Raw genomic sequence first — 21,762 nt, 5'->3', positions numbered from 1 at the left:
GCAATTTATTTGACCAGTCTTGGGGTAATCAGATCTGTTTCCACCTATATATCAGCGTTTGCCCCATGTGTGTGTGTGTGTGTGTGTGCGCGCTGATCAGGAAATGAGAGAATATATTTTTCAGATCGCTTCTCTAGCGTGCATAAGTACACATATACTATCGATAATCTAGCGTTTATTTGAAAACTATACATGAATAGGCAGAAAAATTACAACGTTTTTTGTGTATTCCAGAATATTCCAGTAAATGCCGTTTATCACGGAATCTTTATATTTTCCTGAAACTTTCAAGAAAACGAGGGCTTTTCAAAATGCTATAAAACGGAAATTAACCGATTAAAAAACAATCCGTTTCGACAATGTTGACTGCAAACAAGTCATTGATAAGTGACGGGCAGATTAGACACAGCCATCATTTAAGACAGAGATTATGCGTTCACAATGCTATCATTGAAGTGGGTGGTGGCATTCAACCATATTTTACCATGTTAACAAGTGGCAACCAAAGTGTTAAGGGGAGTGAGTTTTACTTGCAGTACCGCTATGTGCCACAGTCACAACACATGAAGTCCATCGTGACTGTGGATATACTTGCGGTACCTCCGTTACACTTGAACCTCCCCTCTCCTGCCACCATAGTGTCATGAAGCCTGCATTTAATCAATAAAGCAACACTTGACTTGACCTGACTTGACACACACATACACCATTTAAGCATTACATCACGCGACAGAGTGTGTTATAGAAATTAGATCACGCCTATGGGTGGTTGTTAGACTCCCATAGGTGTGATCTAATTTCTATAACACACTCTGTTGCGTGATGTAATGCTTTTATACAATGACCGAATTCATCCAACCTTATTGCTATACAATAAACACACATTAATTGAAGATTTATTGACAAAACCATCCGCAGAAAAAGTAGTAAAAAAGCGTGTGGAAGCAGCTCGGAGGTGCGCTGTTTCAAGGCAAGAATGAAGTGAGCGTGTGTTATTGGTTTGATTGATTGATTGATTGAACATTTTATTAATGTCCGCCTTGTTTCGAACTGGTTATGCTTAGGCCCTCTTTCGAAGTGGGTTATGCTTAGAGTTTATCTTTAGAGCAGGGCGATAGACCACCAGCCCTGATTCCAGGTGCGCTGTTTCAAGGCAAGAATGAAGTGAGCGTGTGTTATTGGATTGATTGATTGATTGCTTGAAAATGTTATTAACCGTGAAATGAGTGTCCTTTTGACGAATGGCATCTAACAACAGACTTCCCGCGATTTATATTTTGTTCCACAATGAGTCATGACCAACCAATTACATAATCCAACATTGTGTAAGAAACTAACACATTCCACGTGACAGAATTATTTTTGAATGAGTCGTTATGACGCTATCAACACATCCATTCGTAAAGATTATTGTCCGCCATCTTGGTTTCATTTATAAAAACTCAAACTGGCGGAGTGATTGTAATTTGGTTGTGGGTGGGTTCTGGGATCACGAGCATGTGTTATGAGAAATGTTTCAGCCAATCAGAATCAAGAAATGTGCATGCCATTATATAAAACACATCAAACCATAAACAAGGTGGCCTATTGGGATGTTATATCCTAATGTGAAAAACTGTGATTTTATAGGTCTGCACTTTATGTGCTCATTTTATGCCTGTCTTTTTCTGTTATAAAGCACTGTGAGCTGCCATTTTTGTATGAAAGGTGCTATCAGTGGCGGCTCGCCACTAGGGGCGCTCGGGCGCCGCCCCCCCTCAGGAACTACCCTGGTTATATGAGAGAACAAGAAAAATACGTTTTTTAATATTTACTCATTTTAAGTATGTTTGTATTTCCAATGCACAATATAACGTTATTATCGCAATTAAAAAACACTCGTTTTCCAGAGCAGGAAGTGACATCAAGTTTTTTTTATTTTTTCGTATTTCTCGGCCCGGGCTATACGCGATAGCGCTCTGAGTGCGCGTCACAGTTTGATCGCTGTATCCGTCACAGCCAATCAGTGCATAACGCGTTGTGCGTTGAAATATGACTATTATGTTGGAATCCGGGCGCGATTTGAAGCGGTCTAGCCAGTAGCGTCAAGAATATCTGTAGCCGCATTTCGCGGAGACGCTCTCTGATTGGCCGACGCCAGTATTTTTTTCCGTAGCAGAATTTCACAGAGACGATCTCTGATTGGCCGAATCCAATTTCTAATGTTCCAATTCTAGGTTATTCCTAGGTTGGTCGGTGGAGATAGTTGTGTTGTTGTGAGAATGATGCAGGCAGCTGTTTGTCTTAGACGAGCGTGCCGTGACTGCAAGTTCTTTAGACTGTTAAGCTTAGGCACTCTTTCAAAGTTGGTTAAGGTTAGAGTTTGTCTTAGAGCATGGCGATAGAACGCCAGGTAGTTTGCAGTCTGTTCGAGCGGAAATGGACAAAGGAATGTACTTGTGTTGTGCTAACGAGCTAACACTGGGCTAACAAGCTATATGGCGGATGCAGTCTGGAGACAGACTACAGTGGACAGTGGTCTGGAATACATCATCAGTGGATTATACACGTTTATCAAGCTCTCCTGCCCTGGACGTTTCAACTAAACAGTGAGTCTCTCTCTCTCTCTCTCTCTCTCTCTCTCTCTCTCTCTCTCTCTCTCTCTCTCTCTCTCTCTCTCTCTCTGTGGTTAACGTTAACGTTTGTAAATAGTTTTTTTTAGGAGCAGTACTGTTAGGCTACTGCTGGCCATTCATGAAGCGAGACATTGCTGATTGTTTATTTATTTTATAACACAAGACTATGACTACCAACTGCCTAGCCAGCCGTGTATCAATCTTGGATGCAATAATAACGTTACCACACTGACTATGTCGATGGCTCATTGATTTAACTACTGCAGCTCTCTCGGATTGAAAATACGTGGATTATGGCTTGTTCAATATCGTCTATGTTTGAATGAATGAATGAATGAGAACTTTATTAACAGATTGCAGAATGGGTACAATACAGTACGGCTCAATACACACAATTGTTAAGGGGATGCAGACCAGAGAAAGACGTTTGTCTTGTTTACATCAGGGTCCCAGATTGTCGATTCATATCGATAGTTTAATAGCTAGCCTTGGCTCGTTTAACAATATGCAAAATATGTGTACAGCCCTGTACTCATACTGAAGTTATTCTTGGTATATAATAGGTCTGATTGTGTAATGAATCGATTCCACGTCGCGCTGTGTGTGAGAGAGAGAAGGAGAGAGGGAGAGATCTGCCTGTGTTTGGAGACGTGCAAGTTTTGTTTCTAACTTTTCTATTTATATATTGTGTTTCAAGTTGTGAATTAGAGTCTACCCAGGTGGCCAGCATACTCGGCCCAATTCCGGCTACCGGTCGGCACACTCGGCATATGTCCGGCACGGCACGCCAACGATGAGCCGGATCTGGCGCGGTAATGGTTGCCGGGGCAGAGCCGACTCGCGCTCTCCAAAGATAAACCGGCTCTGGCCCGGCTCTGGTTGCCGGGGCAGAGCCGACTCGGGCTCGCCAAAGATAAACCGGCTCTGGCCCGGCAATGGTTGCCGGGGCGGAGCCGACTCGGGCTCGCCAAAGATAAACCGGCTCTGGCACGGCAATGGTTGCCGGGGCAGAGCTGACTCGGGCTCGCCAAAGATTAACCGGCTCTGGCCCGGCTCGGCTTGCCGTGCCAGAGCCGACTCGGGCTCGCCAAAGATAAACCGGCTCTGGCACGGCAATGGTTGCCGGGGCAGAGCCGACTCGGGCTCGCCAAAGATAAACCGGCTCTGGCCCGGCTCTGGTTGCCGGGGCAGAGCCGACTCGGGCTCGCCAAAGATAAACCGGCTCTGGCCCGGCAATGGTTGCCGGGGCGGAGCCGACTCGGGCTCGCCAAAGATAAACCGGCTCTGGCACGGCAATGGTTGCCGGGGCAGAGCCGACTCGGGCTCGCCAAAGATTAACCGGCTCTGGCACGGCAATGGTTGCCGGGGCAGAGCCGACTCGGGCTCGCCAAAGATAAACCGGCTCTGGCCCGGCTCGGCTTGCCGTGCCAGAGCCGACTCGGGCTCGCCAAAGATAAACCGGATCTGGCACGGCAATGGTTGCCGGGGCAGAGCCGACTCGGGCTCGCCAAAGATAAACCGGCTCTGGCTCGGCAATGGTTGCCGGGGCAGAGCCGAAGTTTCAGTCAAGCGACGCCGCCCCCACACACAACAGCGGTGTGATTGGCAGAATCGACTGTCAATCAAAATTGTTCCGTTGAGACCACCGCAACAAGTGAATACAGCTGTACTGTACCCACTCTGCAGTCTGTCAATAAAGCTTTCAATCAATCAATCAATCAGACAAATGCATAGAAAAGCCCTTATTATAACCAAATAACAAAAAATTATATTATTGTTTATGAAAATGTTTTAGCCCTATGCTTGCCTATTATTTTAATGGCAACAAATAAATAATAATAATAAAATTAATAAATAAAATGTTAGAGGAGTGGAGGGGGGGGGGGCAGAGCGAGGTGGGTGTTAGAGGAGTGGAGGGGGGGCAGAGCCTCATAACATTAGCTGCACTCATAGGAGCCTGCATGTTGATGTAGCCTCATAAAGCTAACATTATAGCTGCACTCATAGGATGTTGATTTAGCCTCATAAAGCTAACATGCTGCACTCATAGGAGCGTGTTGATGTAGCCTCATAAAGCTAACAAGAGTATATGTAATACTGTGGTTATGGCCTCTATAGTTAGCAGCTCCCCAAGCTAACACAACATGGACCGCAGCTCCCCAAGCTAACACAACACAGACTGCAGCTCCCCAATCTAACACAACACAGACTGCAGCTCCCCAAGCTAACACAACATGGACCGCAGCTCCCCAAGCTAACACAAGCTAACACAACACAGACTGCAGCTCCCCAAGCTAACACAAGCTAACACAACATGGACCGCAGCTCCCCAAGCTAACACAACATGGACCGCAGCTCCCCAAGCTAACACAAGCTAACACAACATGGACCGCCGCTCCCCAAGCTAACACAAGCTAACACAACACAGACTGCAGCTCCCCAAGCTAACACAAGCTAACACAACATGGACCGCAGCTCCCCAAGCTAACACAAGCTAACACAACACAGACTGCAGCTCCCCAAGCTAACACAAGCTAACACAACATGGACCGCAGCTCCCCAAGCTAACACAAGCTAACACAACACAGACTGCAGCTCCCCAAGCTAACACAAGCTAACACAACATGGACCGCAGCTCCCCAAGCTAACACAAGCTAACACAACATGGACCGCAGCTCCCCAAGCTAACACAATCTAACACAACACAGACTGCAGCTCCCCAAGCTAACACAAGCTAACACAACATGGACCGCAGCTCCCCAAGCTAACACAAGCTAACACAACACAGACTGCAGCTCCCCAAGCTAACACAAGCTAACACAACACAGACTGCAGCTCCCCAAGCTAACACAAGCTAACACAACATGGACCGCAGCTCCCCAAGCTAACACAAGCTAACACAACATGGACCGCAGCTCCCCAAGCTAACACAAGCTAACACAACATGGACCGCAGCTCCCCAAGCTAACACAAGCTAACACAACATGGACCGCAGCTCCCCAAGCTAACACAAGCTAACCCAACACAGACTACAGCTCCCCAAGCTAACACAAGCTAACACAACATGGACCGCAGCTCCCCAAGCTAACACAAGCTAACACAACACAGACTGCAGCTCCCCAAGCTAACACAAGCTAACACAACATGGACCGCAGCTCCCCAAGCTAACACAAGCTAACACAACACAGACTGCAGCTCCCCAAGCTAACACAAGCTAACACAACATGGACCGCAGCTCCCCAAGCTAACACAAGCTAACACAACACAGACTGCAGCTCCCCAAGCTAACACAAGCTAACACAACATGGACCGCAGCTCCCCAAGCTAACACAAGCTAACACAACACAGACTGCAGCTCCCCAAGCTAACACAAGCTAACACAACATGGACCGCAGCTCCCCAAGCTAACACAAGCTAACACAACATGGACCGCAGCTCCCCAAGCTAACACAAGCTAACACAACATGGACCGCAGCTCCCCAAGCTAACACAAGCTAACACAACACAGACTGCAGCTCCCCAAGCTAACACAAGCTAACACAACACAGACTGCAGCTCCCCAAGCTAACACAAGCTAACACAACATGGACCGCAGCTCCCCAAGCTAACACAAGCTAACACAACACAGACTGCAGCTCCCCAAGCTAACACAACACAGACCGCAGCTCCCCAAGCTAACACAAGCTAACACAACACAGGTCATTTGGACAGTCTTTCGATGCCATTATGAATGACTAGCAATCTGTCGGAGTCGATGAGAGCTTTCATTTATGTCATTTAGTCATTTATTCAAAATGCCATTCCAGAATCCGTTCCTATGAGACAGTTTTAGTTCAATTCTGCACTAATGCCAACTGTTTAACATGAGTATGCAACAAGCTCATACTGGCTGCATATCTGTTCTACTGTCTATCTAGAAGCTCATACTGGCTGCATATCTCTTCTACTGTCTTATCTAGAAGCTCATACTGGCTGCATATCTCTTCTACTGTCTTATCTAGAAGCTCATACTGGCTGCATATCTCTTCTACTGTCTTATCTAGAAGCTCATACTGGCTGCATATCTGTTCTACTGTATCTAGAAGCTCATACTGGCTGCATATCTGTTCTACTGTCTCTAGAAGATCATACTGGCTGCATATCTGTTCTACTGTATCTAGAAGCTCATACTGGCTGCATATCTGTTCTACTGTATCTAGAAGCTCATACTGGCTGAATATCTGTTCTACTGTATCTAGAAGCTCATACTGGCTGCATATCTCTTCTACTGTCTGTCTAGAAGCTCATATTGGCTGCATATCTGTTCTACTGTCTTATCTAGAAGCTCATACTGGCTGCATATCTCTTCTACTGTCTTATCTAGAAGCTCATACTGGCTGCATATCTCTTCTACTGTCTTATCTAGAAGCTCATACTGGCTGCATATCTGTTCTACTGTATCTAGAGGAGTACAGAGCCCTGGTGGAGAGCTTCGTGGGGTGGAGCGACAGCAACCACCTCCAACTCAACACCAGTAAGACCAAGGAGCTGGTGGTGGACTTCCGGAGGGGCAAGAAGAGGCCCCCCCCGATTCCCATCTCCATCCGAGGGGTGGATGTGGAGATGGTGGACTCATACAAGTTCCTTGGGGTACACCTGAACAATAAACTGGACTGGTCGGACAACACAGAGGCCCTCTACAGGAAGGGACAGAGCAGGCTGTTCTTCCTGAGGAGACTCAGGTCCTTCAATGTGTGCAACAAACTGCTGCAGTCTTTTTACCAGTCTGTTGTGGCCAGCATCCTCTTCTATGCTGTGGCATGCTGGGGAGGCTACATCAACTCAAGGGACACCAACAAGCTCAACAAGCTGGTGAGGAAGGCTAGCTCCGTGGTGGGAGTCGAGCTACCTAGACTTGAGGTGATGGGAGAGAGGGGGATGATAAGGAAGCTGGATGCCATCATGGAGAACCCCTACCACCCCCTCTACGACGAGCTAGTCAAGATGAGAAGCTCGTTCAGCCACAGACTCATCCCCCCCCGACACTCAACTAACCGCCTCGGACAGTCCTTCATACCAGCGGCCATCAGGCTCCACAACAGTGGGCAGCGACTAGCAGCCTCCAGGCCCCACAACAGGGGGCAGCGACAGCGACTGCTACCAGACATTGACCTGGGACTTATAGGAACCCAAGGGGGACAAAGTAGACTACCCTGGTACTTTGATTAATGTACACTCAGTAGATAGTAAATTATAACACTACCTCTTGCATACTGCACCTCATGTGACACTGTGAATAATGTGAATATTCCTCAGCTAGTCAGATAGTAAATTATATTGACCATATTGATCAAATTGTTTACACTGCCTGTGTTGTCTTTTACTACCTGTATACTGTGTTGTTTTACTACCTGTACCCATCCCCCCCTCCCCCCCATGCTGCTATGATGCCTGAATTTCCCCAAGGGGATCAATAAAGGAATATCTTAGAAGCTCATACTGGCTGCATATCTGTTCTACTGTATCTAGAAGCTCATACTGGCTGCATATCTCTTCTACTGTCTGTCTAGAAGCTCATACTGGCTGCATATCTGTTCTACTGTCTTATCTAGAAGCTCATACTGGCTGCATATCTCTTCTACTGTCTTATCTAGAAGCTCATACTGGCTGCATATCTCTTCTACTGTCTTATCTAGAAGCTCATACTGGCTGCATATCTGTTCTACTGTATCTAGAAGCTCATACTGGCTGCATATCTGTTCTACTGTCTCTAGAAGATCATACTGGCTGCATATCTGTTCTACTGTATCTAGAAGCTCATACTGGCTGCATATCTGTTCTACTGTATCTAGAAGCTCATACTGGCTGCATATCTGTTCTACTGTATCTAGAAGCTCATACTGGCTGCATATCCTTTCTACTGTATCTAGAAGCTCATTGGTTTGTAAATTGACTAGATTTTCTAGAGATTTTTAGTTTTTAATTGTATGTTTTGTAATCTGTATCTGTCGTTACCAGTTAGTCGTGTTACTTTGCTCGTATTCACTGTTCTGGTGGTTCTAGTTGTACGCCTGGATCTGGTGTTCTTTGACCGTGTCCTATATGCCCTGTAAATAATATGTACAGATACCGAGATGTCACAAATATGTTACCTGTTACCTGTTTATTGCACAATGTTTTTTTTTTATTGGATTCTATTATATGTTGTACCACGTATTGCATATCGTTGCGGGCAAGACCACCCGCATTTCATTGTATACTTGTATGCCGTGACAATTAAAACTCTTGACTTGACTTGACTTGACTTGACCCTGCTACACAATTCATCTCAAAACAAACTGGTCAGACTACATGCTTGACCTTACTCCTAGAACCCACCTCGCCCCTGCCCACGTGACAACGGCTTAGAGTAGACGACAGCGCGCAGCAACTTGCAATGGGCCTGTCTACAAGATACACTATACACGATCAAGGTACCCATATATGTGTACATATCAAAATACTTTCCAAAGGTCAGTGAATACCACGACCACAACACCATAGAGGGAGCTCCACAAATCATGTTAAACCCAGATTCGGCTCAAACAGGAACACGTTTCGCAATTATGCCACATCAATGTGGAACGCCCTACCCAAAGATGTAAAGGAATGTGAATCACTACCCACTTTCAAAACACTCTCAAAGAACACCTACGGGAGACTGCAATTCGAAACTGGCCCCTGTAAATGTCCTAACCCAACCCCCTCCAATGTACAGTAAAGTACCAAACATGGTTTTGTCAATATTCCAATGTACAGTTGTGCTTGTGCATTGTACAGTGTGCCCCCCCACCCCTCCTACCCCCCCCCCCACCTATAATGTACGGTTCTACGTCAAATATATACTCTCTTTTCTAGACTCTTTTTGTATCACAAACAGTAGGCCTACTGTATTTGCAAATCTGGTATGTCATAAATGTATAGAAGTGTCTATCTGTATGTCACATGTCATGTTATGATGAATTGAAAATGGGGGTCCCTGATGTAAACAAGACGAACGTCTTTCTCTGGTCTGCATGCCCTTAACAATTGTATGTATTGAGCTGTACTGTATTGTACCCATTCTGCAATCTGTTAACAAAGTTTTCAATCAATCAATCAAAACCGTGGTCAGTCTGTGCGGAGAAACAAGGATAGCATGGTTGCCAGATCGGATTAACAATATCCGAACCGCCCATTATTATCAAAGGTTTGTCAGATTAAGGCTGACTCTCAAATCTGGCAACACTGATGCGTTGCATTGTGGGGGATCCCGGTTTGAAATTTGAATTGAAGCGCGCTACAGACAGAGCCTGCACCATGTCGTGAGCAACGGAATTGCATCTTCTCCTCAGGTAATTGTGCAACACTTTTATTATTTATAAGTAATGCGTGCCGCTGATATAAATGAGTGCTGTTTAGTCTGTGTTTTCAGTGACTACTGTAACGTTATTAGCTCGATATTATTAAACTGGCGGGATCTGTAAAATACCGGAGCTGCTAACTGGCTAACGGTATGACTAGCTAACGTTGTATACTGTACCCGGAGCTGCTAACGTTATGACTATGACAGCTAACTTTTGGTTCCTACTGTACCAGGAGCTGCTAACTGGCTAACGTTATGAGAGCTAACGTTGGGGTACATACTGTACCCGGAGCTGCTAACGTTATGACTATGAGAGCTAACTTTTGGTACCTACTGTACCAGGAGCTGCTAACTGGCTAACGTTATGAGAGCTAACGTTGGGGTACATACTGTACCCGGAGCTGCTAACGTTATGACTATGAGAGATAACTTTTGATACCTATACTGTACCAGGAGCTGCTAACGTTATGAGAGCTAACGTTGGGGTACATACTGTACCCGGAGCTGCTAACTGGCTATCATTCAGGTGGGGCTTATAGTGTGAAAAGTATGCTAACCCTACTGTCATGCACTAATAAACTAACCTACACTGTAACACGCAACACTTTGATGAATATTGTTACTCAGCTGATAGAGTTGTAATAAAATATATAATTTCATTGTTGCAAATATACTGTTACAGTGCTGTATCTCATCAATGAGATGAACGCAGAAGACGGCTCAAGAACAACTACTTCAAGTGGTCGTAAGTGATGTATACATTTTTTTTATTGTGTGTGTGACTGTATATATAATATATACTTTTTAATCTGGGACATCATTTTCAAAGAGTCATCCTGTAATGCCTTCTCTCTCTCTCTCCCAAGACGGTCAAGATCTACCAAGTCTTCAAGATCTTCAAGTGGTCATGCTTGTAAGTGATGTATACAATGTTTTATTGTGTGTGTGACTGTGTATATATATACTTTTCAATCTGGGACTTTCATTTCAACAGCTGGAAAGGGTCATCCTGTGTTGATGGATGCTACTGTATATTGTATGTAGATGTGCATGACATAGACTAAATTAGAGGTCCTAGATATGCAAAATAATATTGAGAATCACTGGCCTTAGACTATCTACTAACGTATTCTCGCTCTCTCTCTAGGTTCATGGCCACTAATGACTTCAGACCTTCAGAAGGACAGTATGCTGGATGAGGAAGGTCTTGGCCATGCTGCGATGGCTCCTAGAAGACAAGAACGGAGAGGTGCTGGACCTGGCTGTCAAATGGTTTGTAATGCTACAGTATATTGTATGTAGATGTGCATGACATGGACTAAATTAGAGGTCCTAGATATGCAAAATAATATTGAGAATCACTGGCCTTAGACTATCTACTAACGTATTCTCGCTCTCTCTCTTTAGGTTCATGGCCACTAATGACTTCAGAGCTTCAGAAGGACAGTATGCGTGTAGCTTATTGCCAGCGGAAGAGTGCAAGAATGCTTCCGCATTCGTCACCGCACACCAGTACGGTAATGCGCCTTTCCTTTCGCCCCGCTCAGACAAATGCATGTAGTACATTGCAACACAACGCAGCATTTCCGCGTACATTGCAACAAATCACTTGGAGTTTGAAAGTGATATCAGAAGAAACTACTCAACCTCGGCTGTCTTTAACTAGCAGGACGCTAGTGGGCTAGTCGCTAAAATATATATCGTTTTATATATAATTGTACCAACACAGATATTAGGCAGTACACACATTGTCCTGCAATACATACAGTGAATGCACAGCTACATTCGCCATATATTTCTATCGCTGCTGCGGTCTACAGTGAAATGCAATATTATTATTATTATTGTAAAGATTATCATTACAATCGCAGCCTGGAGAGGCAATGTTACAAGTGTACGAGGGTTGTGTGCAAAGAGCACAGCCTCTCAATTTGCACAACGTGCACAAAATAATAATTGTAATGATCATTACAATAATAATAAAATTGCATTTCACTGTAGACCGCAGCAGCGATAGAAATATATGGCGAATGTAGCTGTGCATTCACTGTACATGTATTGCAGGACAATGTGTGTACTGCCTAATATCTGTGTTGGTACAATTATATATAAAACGATATATATTTGAGCGACTAGCCCACTAGCGTGAAGGGGCTCCTTTCCTCAGAGCAGCCCGCTTGTATCACCACGCTCGGCGCTGCTGCGATGGTGCAGGAGGTTGCCTCGCTAGTGGGCTAGTCGCTCAAATATATATATCGTTTTATATATAATTGTACCAACACAGATATTAGGCAGTACACACATTGTCCTGCAATACATGTACAGTGAATGCACAGCTACATTCGCCATATATTTCTATCGCTGCTGCGGTCTACAGTGAAATGCAATATTATTATTATTGTAAAGATCATTACAATTATTATTTTGTGCACGTTGTGCAAATTGAGAGGCTGTGCTCTTTGCACACAACCCTCGTACACTTGTAACATTGCCTCCAGGCTGCGATTGTAATGATAATCTTTACAATAATAATAATAATATTGCATTTCACTGTAGACCGCAGCAGCGATAGAAATATATGGCGAATGTAGCTGTGCATTCACTGTACATGTATTGCAGGACAATGTGTGTACTGCCTAATATCTGTGTTGGTACAATTATATATTTTAGCGACTAGCCCACTAGCGTCCTGCTAGTTAAAGACAGCCGTGGAAATGCTGCGTTGTGTTGCAATGTACTACATGCATTTGTCTGAGCGGGGCGAAAGGAAAGGCGCATTACCGTACTGGCGTGCGGTGACGAATGCGGAAGCATTCTTGCACTCTTCCGCTGGCAATAAGTTACACGCGGACAGTATGCTGGATGAGGAAGGTCTTGGCCATGCTGCGATGGCTCCTAGAGGACAAGAACGGAGGTGCAGGACCTGGCTGTCAAATGGTTTGTAATGCTACAGTATAAATTATTGTATTACATCACGCTCACCATCAATGACTCCACCATCACCCCTCCCCCCTAGTCCGCAACCTCTGTGTCATCCTCGACCCCACCCTCTCATTTGACCCCATGTCCGCTCCATTGTCAAAACTTCATATTTTCACCTCCGCAACATTGCCAAAATCCGTCACTGCCTCTACCCCCTGCTGCTGAATCCCTCATACACGCCTTCATCTTTTCCCTCCTGGACTACTGTAACTCCCTCCTCACTGGCATCACTTCCCGCTCCCTCCATAAACTGCAGATGGTCCAAAACTCAGTTGCCCGCCTCCTCACTAACACCCGGTCCCGCGAACACATCACTCCTGTCCTCCACTCCCTCCACTGGCTCCCGATCAAGGAACGCATTAACTTCAAAACACTACTCCTCACCTTCAAAGCCATCCATAGCCTGGCCTCACCCTGGTCTTAAACTTTTTACACCAAGAGAACGGTGGGGAGAGAATATATACATATGATGGGGAGAGAATATATACATACAGTGGGGAGGATACTGTACATTAGGAGGGGGTGGGTGGGAGAGAAATATACATATAATAGACAGTCTCCTCCCCACCGTATGTATATATTCTCTCCCCACCATATGTATATTTCTCTCCCACCCACCCACCCCCTCCTAATGTACAGTCTCCTCCCCACCGTATGTATATATTCTCTCCCCACCATATGTATATATTCTCTCCCCACCATATGTATATTTCTCTCCCACCCCCTCCTAATGTACAGTCTTCTCCCCACCGTATGTATATATTCTCTCCCCACCATATGTATATTTCTCTCCCACCCACCCACCCCCTCCTAATGTACAGTCTCCTCCCCACCGTATGTATATATTCTCTCCCCACCATATGTATATATTCTCTCCCCACCATATGTATATTTCTCTCCCACCCCCTCGTAATGTACAGTCTCCTCCCCACCGTATGTATATATTCTCTCCCACCCCCTCCTAATGTACAGTCTCCTCCCCACCGTATGTATATATTCTCTCCCCACCGTATGTATATTTCTCTCCCACCCACCCCCTCCTAATGTACAGTCTCCTCCCCACCGTATGTATATATTTTCTCCCACCCCCTCCTAATGTACAGTCTCCTCCCCACCGTATGTATATATTCTCTCCCCACCGTATGTATATTTCTCTCCCACCCACCCCCTCCTAATGTACAGTCTCCTCCCCACCGTATGTATATTCTCTCCCCAACGTATGTATATATACCGCCATCTTTCTCCCGGGTTGGTGTGATCACATGACTGACAAAGCCGTGCAGTGATAGGCCAGAAGTCAATTCGATTGCATCCAGGCTCGATTGCTTATCCTGTCTGGGTAGCCCGGATGATGGTTTTTTACATCGAATTTTATACACCGCAATTATGCATCGATTTTTTTTACATTGAATTTTATTATACATTCGAATTTTTTACATTGAATTTTTATTTCACATAGGTAAATTCGGAGCAAAAAAATTCAGATACATGATTTTCAAAGTAATTATTTTCAATGCTATAAATTCGGTGTCTGAAAAAATTCAGATACATTTTCCAAAGTAATTATTTTCAATGCTATAAATTCGGTGTCTGAAAAAATTCAGATACATGTTTTCAAAGTAATTATTTTCAATGCTATAAATTCGGTGTCTGAAAAAATTCAGATACATGTTTTCAAAGTAATTATTTTCAATGCTATAAATTCGGTGTCTGATAAAATTCAAAAATCAGATACATGTTTTCAAAGTAATTATTTTCAATGCTATAAATTTGGTGTCTGAAAAAATTCAGATACATGTTTTCAAAGTAATTATTTTCAATGCTATAAATTCAATTCAGATACATGTTTTCAAAGTAATTATTTTCAATGCTATAAATTCGGTGTCTGATCAAATTCAAATACTTATGTCACTCATTTGCTTCCATACTGTGGCTCTTGTTGTATTTTGCTATCTTGCTTTCCTTCTCTCTCTTCTCTCTCTCTCTTCTCTCTCTCTATCTCATCCTCTTCTCTTATGTCGTTGAATTTGTGGTTCGTTCTTTTTATTTGCCTTTTTCACTTTTCGTGTAGGGCAGTGAGTGGAAGTCCCGTCCCCTCCACGTCGGGGACCAGCACGCCTCGCCGGGGCCGGCGACAGCTCCCCCAGACCCCCGCCACGCTACGCCCCCACGTCACCTATTCCCCCGTGGTCCGTAAGGCTATGCCCACGCCTCCCGGGGTGCCCCAGGGGCGCCTCTCGGCCCGGCCCCCTGGCGCTTTTCTCCGGAGCCCCCCCCTGCCGGCCCCCCGCCACCCCACCATGGCTCACCTCGTCAGGGTCGCCACCCGCCACCTCGCTGGGGTGACGCGGGAGGAGGGGGGTCTCCATGGAGGGCGACGGTTGCTTCTACAACCAGGACTACGAGCCGCCCGCCTATGAGCAGAGCCCCGCATAACATTGGGGTCCGAGCATGGCACTAACACTGTCACGGTTAGGAGTTTGATTCCTGCTGGGGCCACCCGTTGTGAATGATGTATACAGTCATTCCAAAGCACTTTATGTCCTAGTAATAGAGCTGTGCTATAGAGATGCTGTCATTCATTCATAACCAAACCAAAAGACATTTATAAACAACGTCTTACTAAATGCAGGCTTTCATTTACAACTGAATGGCCATATCACTTGTTTTTGTATTAATTCTCCTAAAAAATGTTGCTAAGCTAGACTAACATGAAAGTTTAAGTGAAAGTACACACTTGAGTAAAAGTCAAAGTTTCTACTTTTAAATGTACTTAAGTAGTAAACAGTGAACTTTTTTTCTGACTGTCTATATTCTTCTGCTAGCAGGTGTTTAATCAAAGATCCCCTGTGGGAGAAGCTGTTGCAGGGGAACAATGGGTTCATTTCATTGGAGGCTTTATCGTTGGGTTCAGAGAGGAGGATGTGATATTTTGTTAATAAATGTTTAAATATCTATTCAAGTTGTCATTTTTAACTGGAAAAAGTAGCATGTATGAGGGTAATTGTTACTTTACTTGATATTTGAGCTTCACTGCAGAATGATGTATATTGTGTACATACACTGAGAATATATTTCAGTGAGGTAGGAGACAGCATGTAAACTTCTGAATTTTTCAATGAGGGACATGCCAATACTGAATTGGTAAAGGGAAGGGTCCTTAAATATGTGGCATTGTATTACTAATCAACCATTTCCTACTGTATTTCCGGTAATGTACGGTCATAGGCAGATAGTGGAGTAGCTCTGGCAGATGGGTACACAGTAAATTCCGCTGACTCAAACTGAGTACATTTCACTCAAACTGAGTAAAATTTCTTTACTCAGTTTGAGTCAAATCTACTCTGCGTAATTTACTGTGTAGTACCAGTATTGCATTGGCAGTGTCGGCTAGGCTTCGGGCAACCAAACCTGGCCCAGCATGTGTGGGTCGCATCTGGGCTGCTTTAGGCAACCGGACGTTCACCGCTTCCGGCAACCCCGGACATGGCCCAGTGTACTCGGGCCGGAATCGGCCAGTCAGTCATTGCCGCCTACTGGGCCGATTCCGCCAACGTTCACCGCTTCCGGCAACCCCGGACATGGCCCAGTGTACTCGGGCCGGAATCGGCCAGTCAGTCATTGCCGCCTACTGGGCCGATCCGGACGTTCACCGCTTCCGGCAACCCCGGACCTGGCCCAGTGTACTCGGGCCGGAATCGGCCAGTCAGTCATTGCCGCCTACTTGGCCGACTCTGGCAGCCGGACTTGGGCCGACTAATTTCTTCCGGCCTGCCGGATACAGGCCATTAATGGGCCGGAACTTTTTGGCCACCTGGGTAGACTATACTTTATTTGACTGGTTGTGTGTTGTTGTAGTAACAGCTGAGCGACTCGTTCATAAGAGCCGATTCATTGCCGTGAGCGTGAGTCGAATCGCTCACGTCTTGCCATGAGTCTGTTGCGTGGTACTGTACTGTACATGTTTGCAAAATGTTTGGTATAGCGCCCCTAGTGGCGAAGTACCCACCGGCCGCCACTGGGTGCTATACAAAGAAAGTGTATTATTATTATTTTTATTATTACACACACACCTCCCCAAAATTCCCCCAGAATGATCATAAATGGAACGTTCACTCAAAATGTGTATTGAGAGGAGACTTACCAGCTGCAGCCAAGCATTTGTGATCAAGACTTGATTTTTCTCATCCTCCAGGTAGGTAGAGAAGAGAGAGGGGGCGAGAGAGAGAAAGAAAGAAAGAAAGAAAGAAAGAAAGAAAGAAAGAAAGAAAGAAAGAAAGAAAGAAAGAAAGAAAGAAAGAAAGAAAGAAAGAAAGAAAGAAAGAAAGAAAGAAAGAAAGAAAGAAAGAAAGAAAGAAAGAAGAGAACATTATCAGCACTGTGCAAGTGGAGGTGTTCGGGACATATAAACGGTTTGGTGGGAACAGTTCAGTTATTTCAATAGCAAACATTGCAACATGAGATACATTTTATGTTGTCAATTTGAAACCGTCTAGAGAGGATAAAGAAAATCCCCCTTGTGGAGCATTAGAATGCACAATAACCACAGCATATCTGGGAAACTTGGAACGAGATTAAGAAACACATTGGCACAGAATGCACAGCGGGTGGAATCCTCTCTAAATAACAATTGCAATGAAAGATTAGTCTCAGCTTCACACTGGACCTCAAAACGTCCTCTACTCGCCAGCGCTATTCCTGAGAGCCAACCTGACGGGCCACACCAACATAAAAACCTATTTTAACTGGAGAGGTAGTACCATTAAAGGCTTAGTGGTCAGCATGAATTATCTGCATTACATAATGAAAACAAGAATGCTTTTATAATCTGACCTCTTTTCATCTGTACAATGTCATCTGACCCAAGTCCCTTTGTCTTTTCTTGTTTCTTAACCTGTTAAGCCTTAAGGTCCCCCTATAAGGGGACCCTGCTTTTCTTTATCATAAATCGATCAATAGAGACCGTATTAGATCCCCAATTATCATATCATGGGGTATCATTGAAAAGCCACACTCAAAAAGCTACAACCCTGTGCAAAGATTTTCGAGATCGCCAAATGATTGACGGAGCTAGAGCCCCGGGAGTCGGGGGCAAGGCCAGATTAAGAATTCAGAGGCCTCTGGGCCAGACTCTTATGGAGGCCCCCACACACACACATACATGTGCACGCACGCATAGTGGCGTTTTTACATGTAAAACATTGGTGGGGCAGCCACTAACCAAGACTACATACCAGGCAAACTACAGTAATCAAAATGACAGTAATCGTTGTTGTTGGCTAATTTCGCACCACATATCAGGCATAGGCTACAGGTAAACCTGCATTGTTAGTCGTGAAAGCAAATTAATCTGTCCACGCTGAATTAAACCCTCTATTTTCCTCAGACTTTCCTTTTTTTGGATTTATCCATGGTTAGCTTACTGGGGGGTCGGAAACTCAAGATTAGCCACTTGCAGACGGCAGGGAGAGGCACGGGGTGTGACGTACTGTTTTAGTTGATGAAATATTTTTGTTGACTAAATATTTTTGTTGATGAAATATTTTTTCATTTCAGTGTCACAGTATGACATCGATCTCCAAAATAATAATACAAAAAAAAAAAAAGTAAAAAAGAAAAAAAAAGAAAAAAATTTGGAGGCCCCTCGTCACTAGAGGCCCATGGGCCGCGGCCCAAACGGCCCGGTCGTTAATCCGGCCCTGGTCGGGGGTGGTAATGTGTACTTTTGCGTACTTTGGGGCACGCCTCACATATCGGCATGTAACTCGAGAACCGCTGAACGGACTTTGTCACCTGAAAGGGCAATCGACAGGCAACAAATAGGGCTTTAATTCTACCTATATATTGTATTAAAATAAATGCACACCCGAGCCACTAGAGGTCGGCAAGGAATCGTCCACATGTGGGCCCTTGGATGTTAAGAGGTTAATCATCTCATTAAAAGAGGACCTTTCATCATGCTTTGAAGTGAAATGACTTGGTGTATCTTTGATCTCTCTAGACCTCTCATGGGTGATGTATTTTGGCTGCTTTCTCTCTAGCCAAAAATTGCCTGGAATTGTTCGCATTGCAGATCAGGTCAATGACATCTGGTAATTTAGTGTTAGCAATGTGGCTCTTGAAATTAGGCTAGTTAACAAAACGTACAATCATTTTACCTCTCAGCCCACATACAATTCAACGGACAAGATTACTGGTAAACGGAAAAGTAAAACAACGTTTATTTTCACCATGGGTGGATAAAAAGAAGGACCCAGGGTTTGTGAAATGCTCTTTAACACTTTGAATGCCACTCACAGCTTTTCTCTGGTTATTACCCCCCGGGTTGAATGCCCACCTCACGAGAATATTCGTTTTATTCGTTTTTTTTTTTTATTAGCTATCTGAAATCATATTGCATCAAGCGAGCCTACCGTTGGAGATCCAGTCACCCCAGGCTCTCAGATGTGAAAAAAGCGCCCCCTATCGTCTCCCAGATGGTAAATCACCCTTTTGGATTGGACTCAATGAAAGTGAATGGGAGAAAGGATTTCTGACTCCACATTTTACGTCTCACTCATGCAGCCGGCATCGACCGGCATCACTCCGGAGCCTGAAGAGCAGCAGGGATTATGTGTTCTACTGTACACACGGTTGATCAATACAATGATCGATTTTTTCGAATGGTGATCAGGAATTGGAATAATCTATTTGGATACCATCTGATCTCAGGTAAGGAATCTATGTTATCAGTCTTAGGATAATCAGACTCGTTTTCACAGATGTATAAGCGTTTCCCCTATATGTGATATAGCTGTTTTGACTGTAAAAGCCATCAGGAAATAAGAGCAGCGATTATCAGCACGCGGCACGAGCGTGCGTGCGCACACATATACTATTGATTATCTAGCGTTTATTTGAAAATGATTCATAAATAGGCCGACAAATGACAACGTTCTAGAATATTCCAGTAAAAGGCGATTATCATAGAATGGGTTGTTTTTTTCCGCGAAAATGAGTGATTTTCAAAATGCTATCAAACGGAAATGAAGCGATAAAAAAACAATCTGCTTCGACAATGTTGACTGGAAAATGAGTCTTTGATAAGCGACGGGCAGATTAGACACATAGCCATAATTTAAAACATAGATTAGGTGATATTAAGTTAACATTGGAGTGGATTTGGGCATTCAAGGGGGTAAAAAGGAAAACCTGGACTGGCTCTCAAAGTGTTAAACAGCTCATGTATTTACCTTGGTAAAGTCAATTCAAACCACTTGTAGTGTGAAGTAATTTATTATATTCCATTCCCTGACTAAGACCCTGTGTCATAAGTCTCCCGCCCCCCTACCACACACGCACGCACGTATGCACGTATGCACGTATGCACGCACACACACACACACACACACACACACGCGCGCGCGCGCGCGCACACACACACACACACACACACACACACACACACACACACACACGCACACAAATACTCCCCCCTTCCTTGGCTTATTGATCTCTTTAGTGTTCGAATTATGAGGGGACCAATGGGGGCTCAGCCCCCATAGCTATAGTCTGAGCCCCCATAGTCAAGACCCCCTGTGGGGGTCTCTAAAAAAATTATATAATCTTTTTTTTTTTTTTTTTTTTTTTTTTATGTACGAATTAGTATTATTTATGCTACCTAAATAAATTGTTAATAGATCATATTTTTCTTTTCAGTTTTTAAAAGAACAGAGTAATTAATGTTGTGGAATAGGCTGCATTTCACCTCCAAGCCGCTATGTGTCGCCCATGAGCGTCGCCCCATAAGTTTAACGCTACTCCAACCTAGTGAAGAAGAAGCAGCTGATGTAAACAGAAGGCTGCCGGTCAGTCTGTGTCCTGCAGGCTGCAACTGAAAACATAAACACTAAACAGTACGCCACATGCCGCCAAAAAAAAGGCTCAACCCGCCGCAAGGCTGTACAAAGCTGGACAGCTTTGGTTTTATAAAAAGGCCAAAGTCTGACGCTGTTAGTGCAGCAGCTAGCAGCGCTACTGTCACTGAAGTTGACACTGCTAGTGCTAGTACCTAGTGTTAGCTCTGCTGCTCCTGTGCGCAGTGCACCTGTTATTGTTACCGCGCCGTTTGCCACTGCCAGACCCGAGTCTCCACCACTAGACCTGGACTGCGCTGCTACTCAACCACCACAATGCTGGGGTCCGAGTCAGTGGATCTTTTGGAAAAATAAATATAGCTGGTTATTTGCCAAGGAGGGATGCATTGGCTGCCTTCCATGTAAAAACGCCAAGATATTGTTACATAAATCATTTGGAGCCCATTTGGCAGAGCAGTGGATGAATGGGACTGTGACTAGCTCTCAGAGCAAGAAGTTGAGGAAGAAAATATACTTGCACAGTGATAGCGTTGCTCATAAGCAAGCTATAGAATGTCAAACCCAGAAGGAAGTGCTTCCAAGAAAAGTGAGCGAAATCACATCTGATTTGCTCAAGGAGACAGCCAGTTCATTCAGGGCAGCATATACTGTCGCTAAAGAAAGGTTGCCTTATACCAAATTGAACCCCCTTATGACACTTAATGAGTTGAACGGTGCGACAGTCGGGCCAGCTCACCAATCCGATCATTCTTGTGCACAGATCATAGAGCACATTGCCACAGAGATGAAAAAAAAAATTGTTTCTCATGTCAAATCGCAGGATTCACGTATCAGTATAACACTGGATGAAAGCACAGTTCATGGAAAAGCTTACATGATAATTTATGTCAGATGTGATGTCACTGGGGATGGAGATGTGGACAATGTTTTTCTTGATCTTGTTGAA

General features: G+C 44.5%; 1 protein-coding gene across 1 annotated transcript in view; it reads right to left on the bottom strand.

Annotated features, from left to right (window-relative positions):
* Positions 1-21,762, bottom strand: part of LOC311231656 (neuronal acetylcholine receptor subunit alpha-7-like) — a gene marked incomplete at its 3' end in the record, with an annotated part of 481,793 nt that overhangs the window by 223,222 nt on the left and 236,809 nt on the right. The window contains exon 3 of the mRNA XM_084318284.1: positions 17,105-17,149. Coding sequence (XP_084174410.1) covers positions 17,105-17,149 — 45 coding nt within the window. The remainder of the gene's footprint in view (positions 1-17,104; positions 17,150-21,762) is intronic.

This window comes from Notolepis coatsorum (assembly GCF_963971535.1).
Source record: "Notolepis coatsorum genome assembly, chromosome: 7".
Lineage (NCBI taxonomy): Eukaryota > Metazoa > Chordata > Actinopteri > Aulopiformes > Paralepididae > Notolepis > Notolepis coatsorum.
The sequence above is the reverse complement of the archived record's forward strand: the minus strand, read 5'-3'. Positions and strand labels throughout refer to the sequence as shown.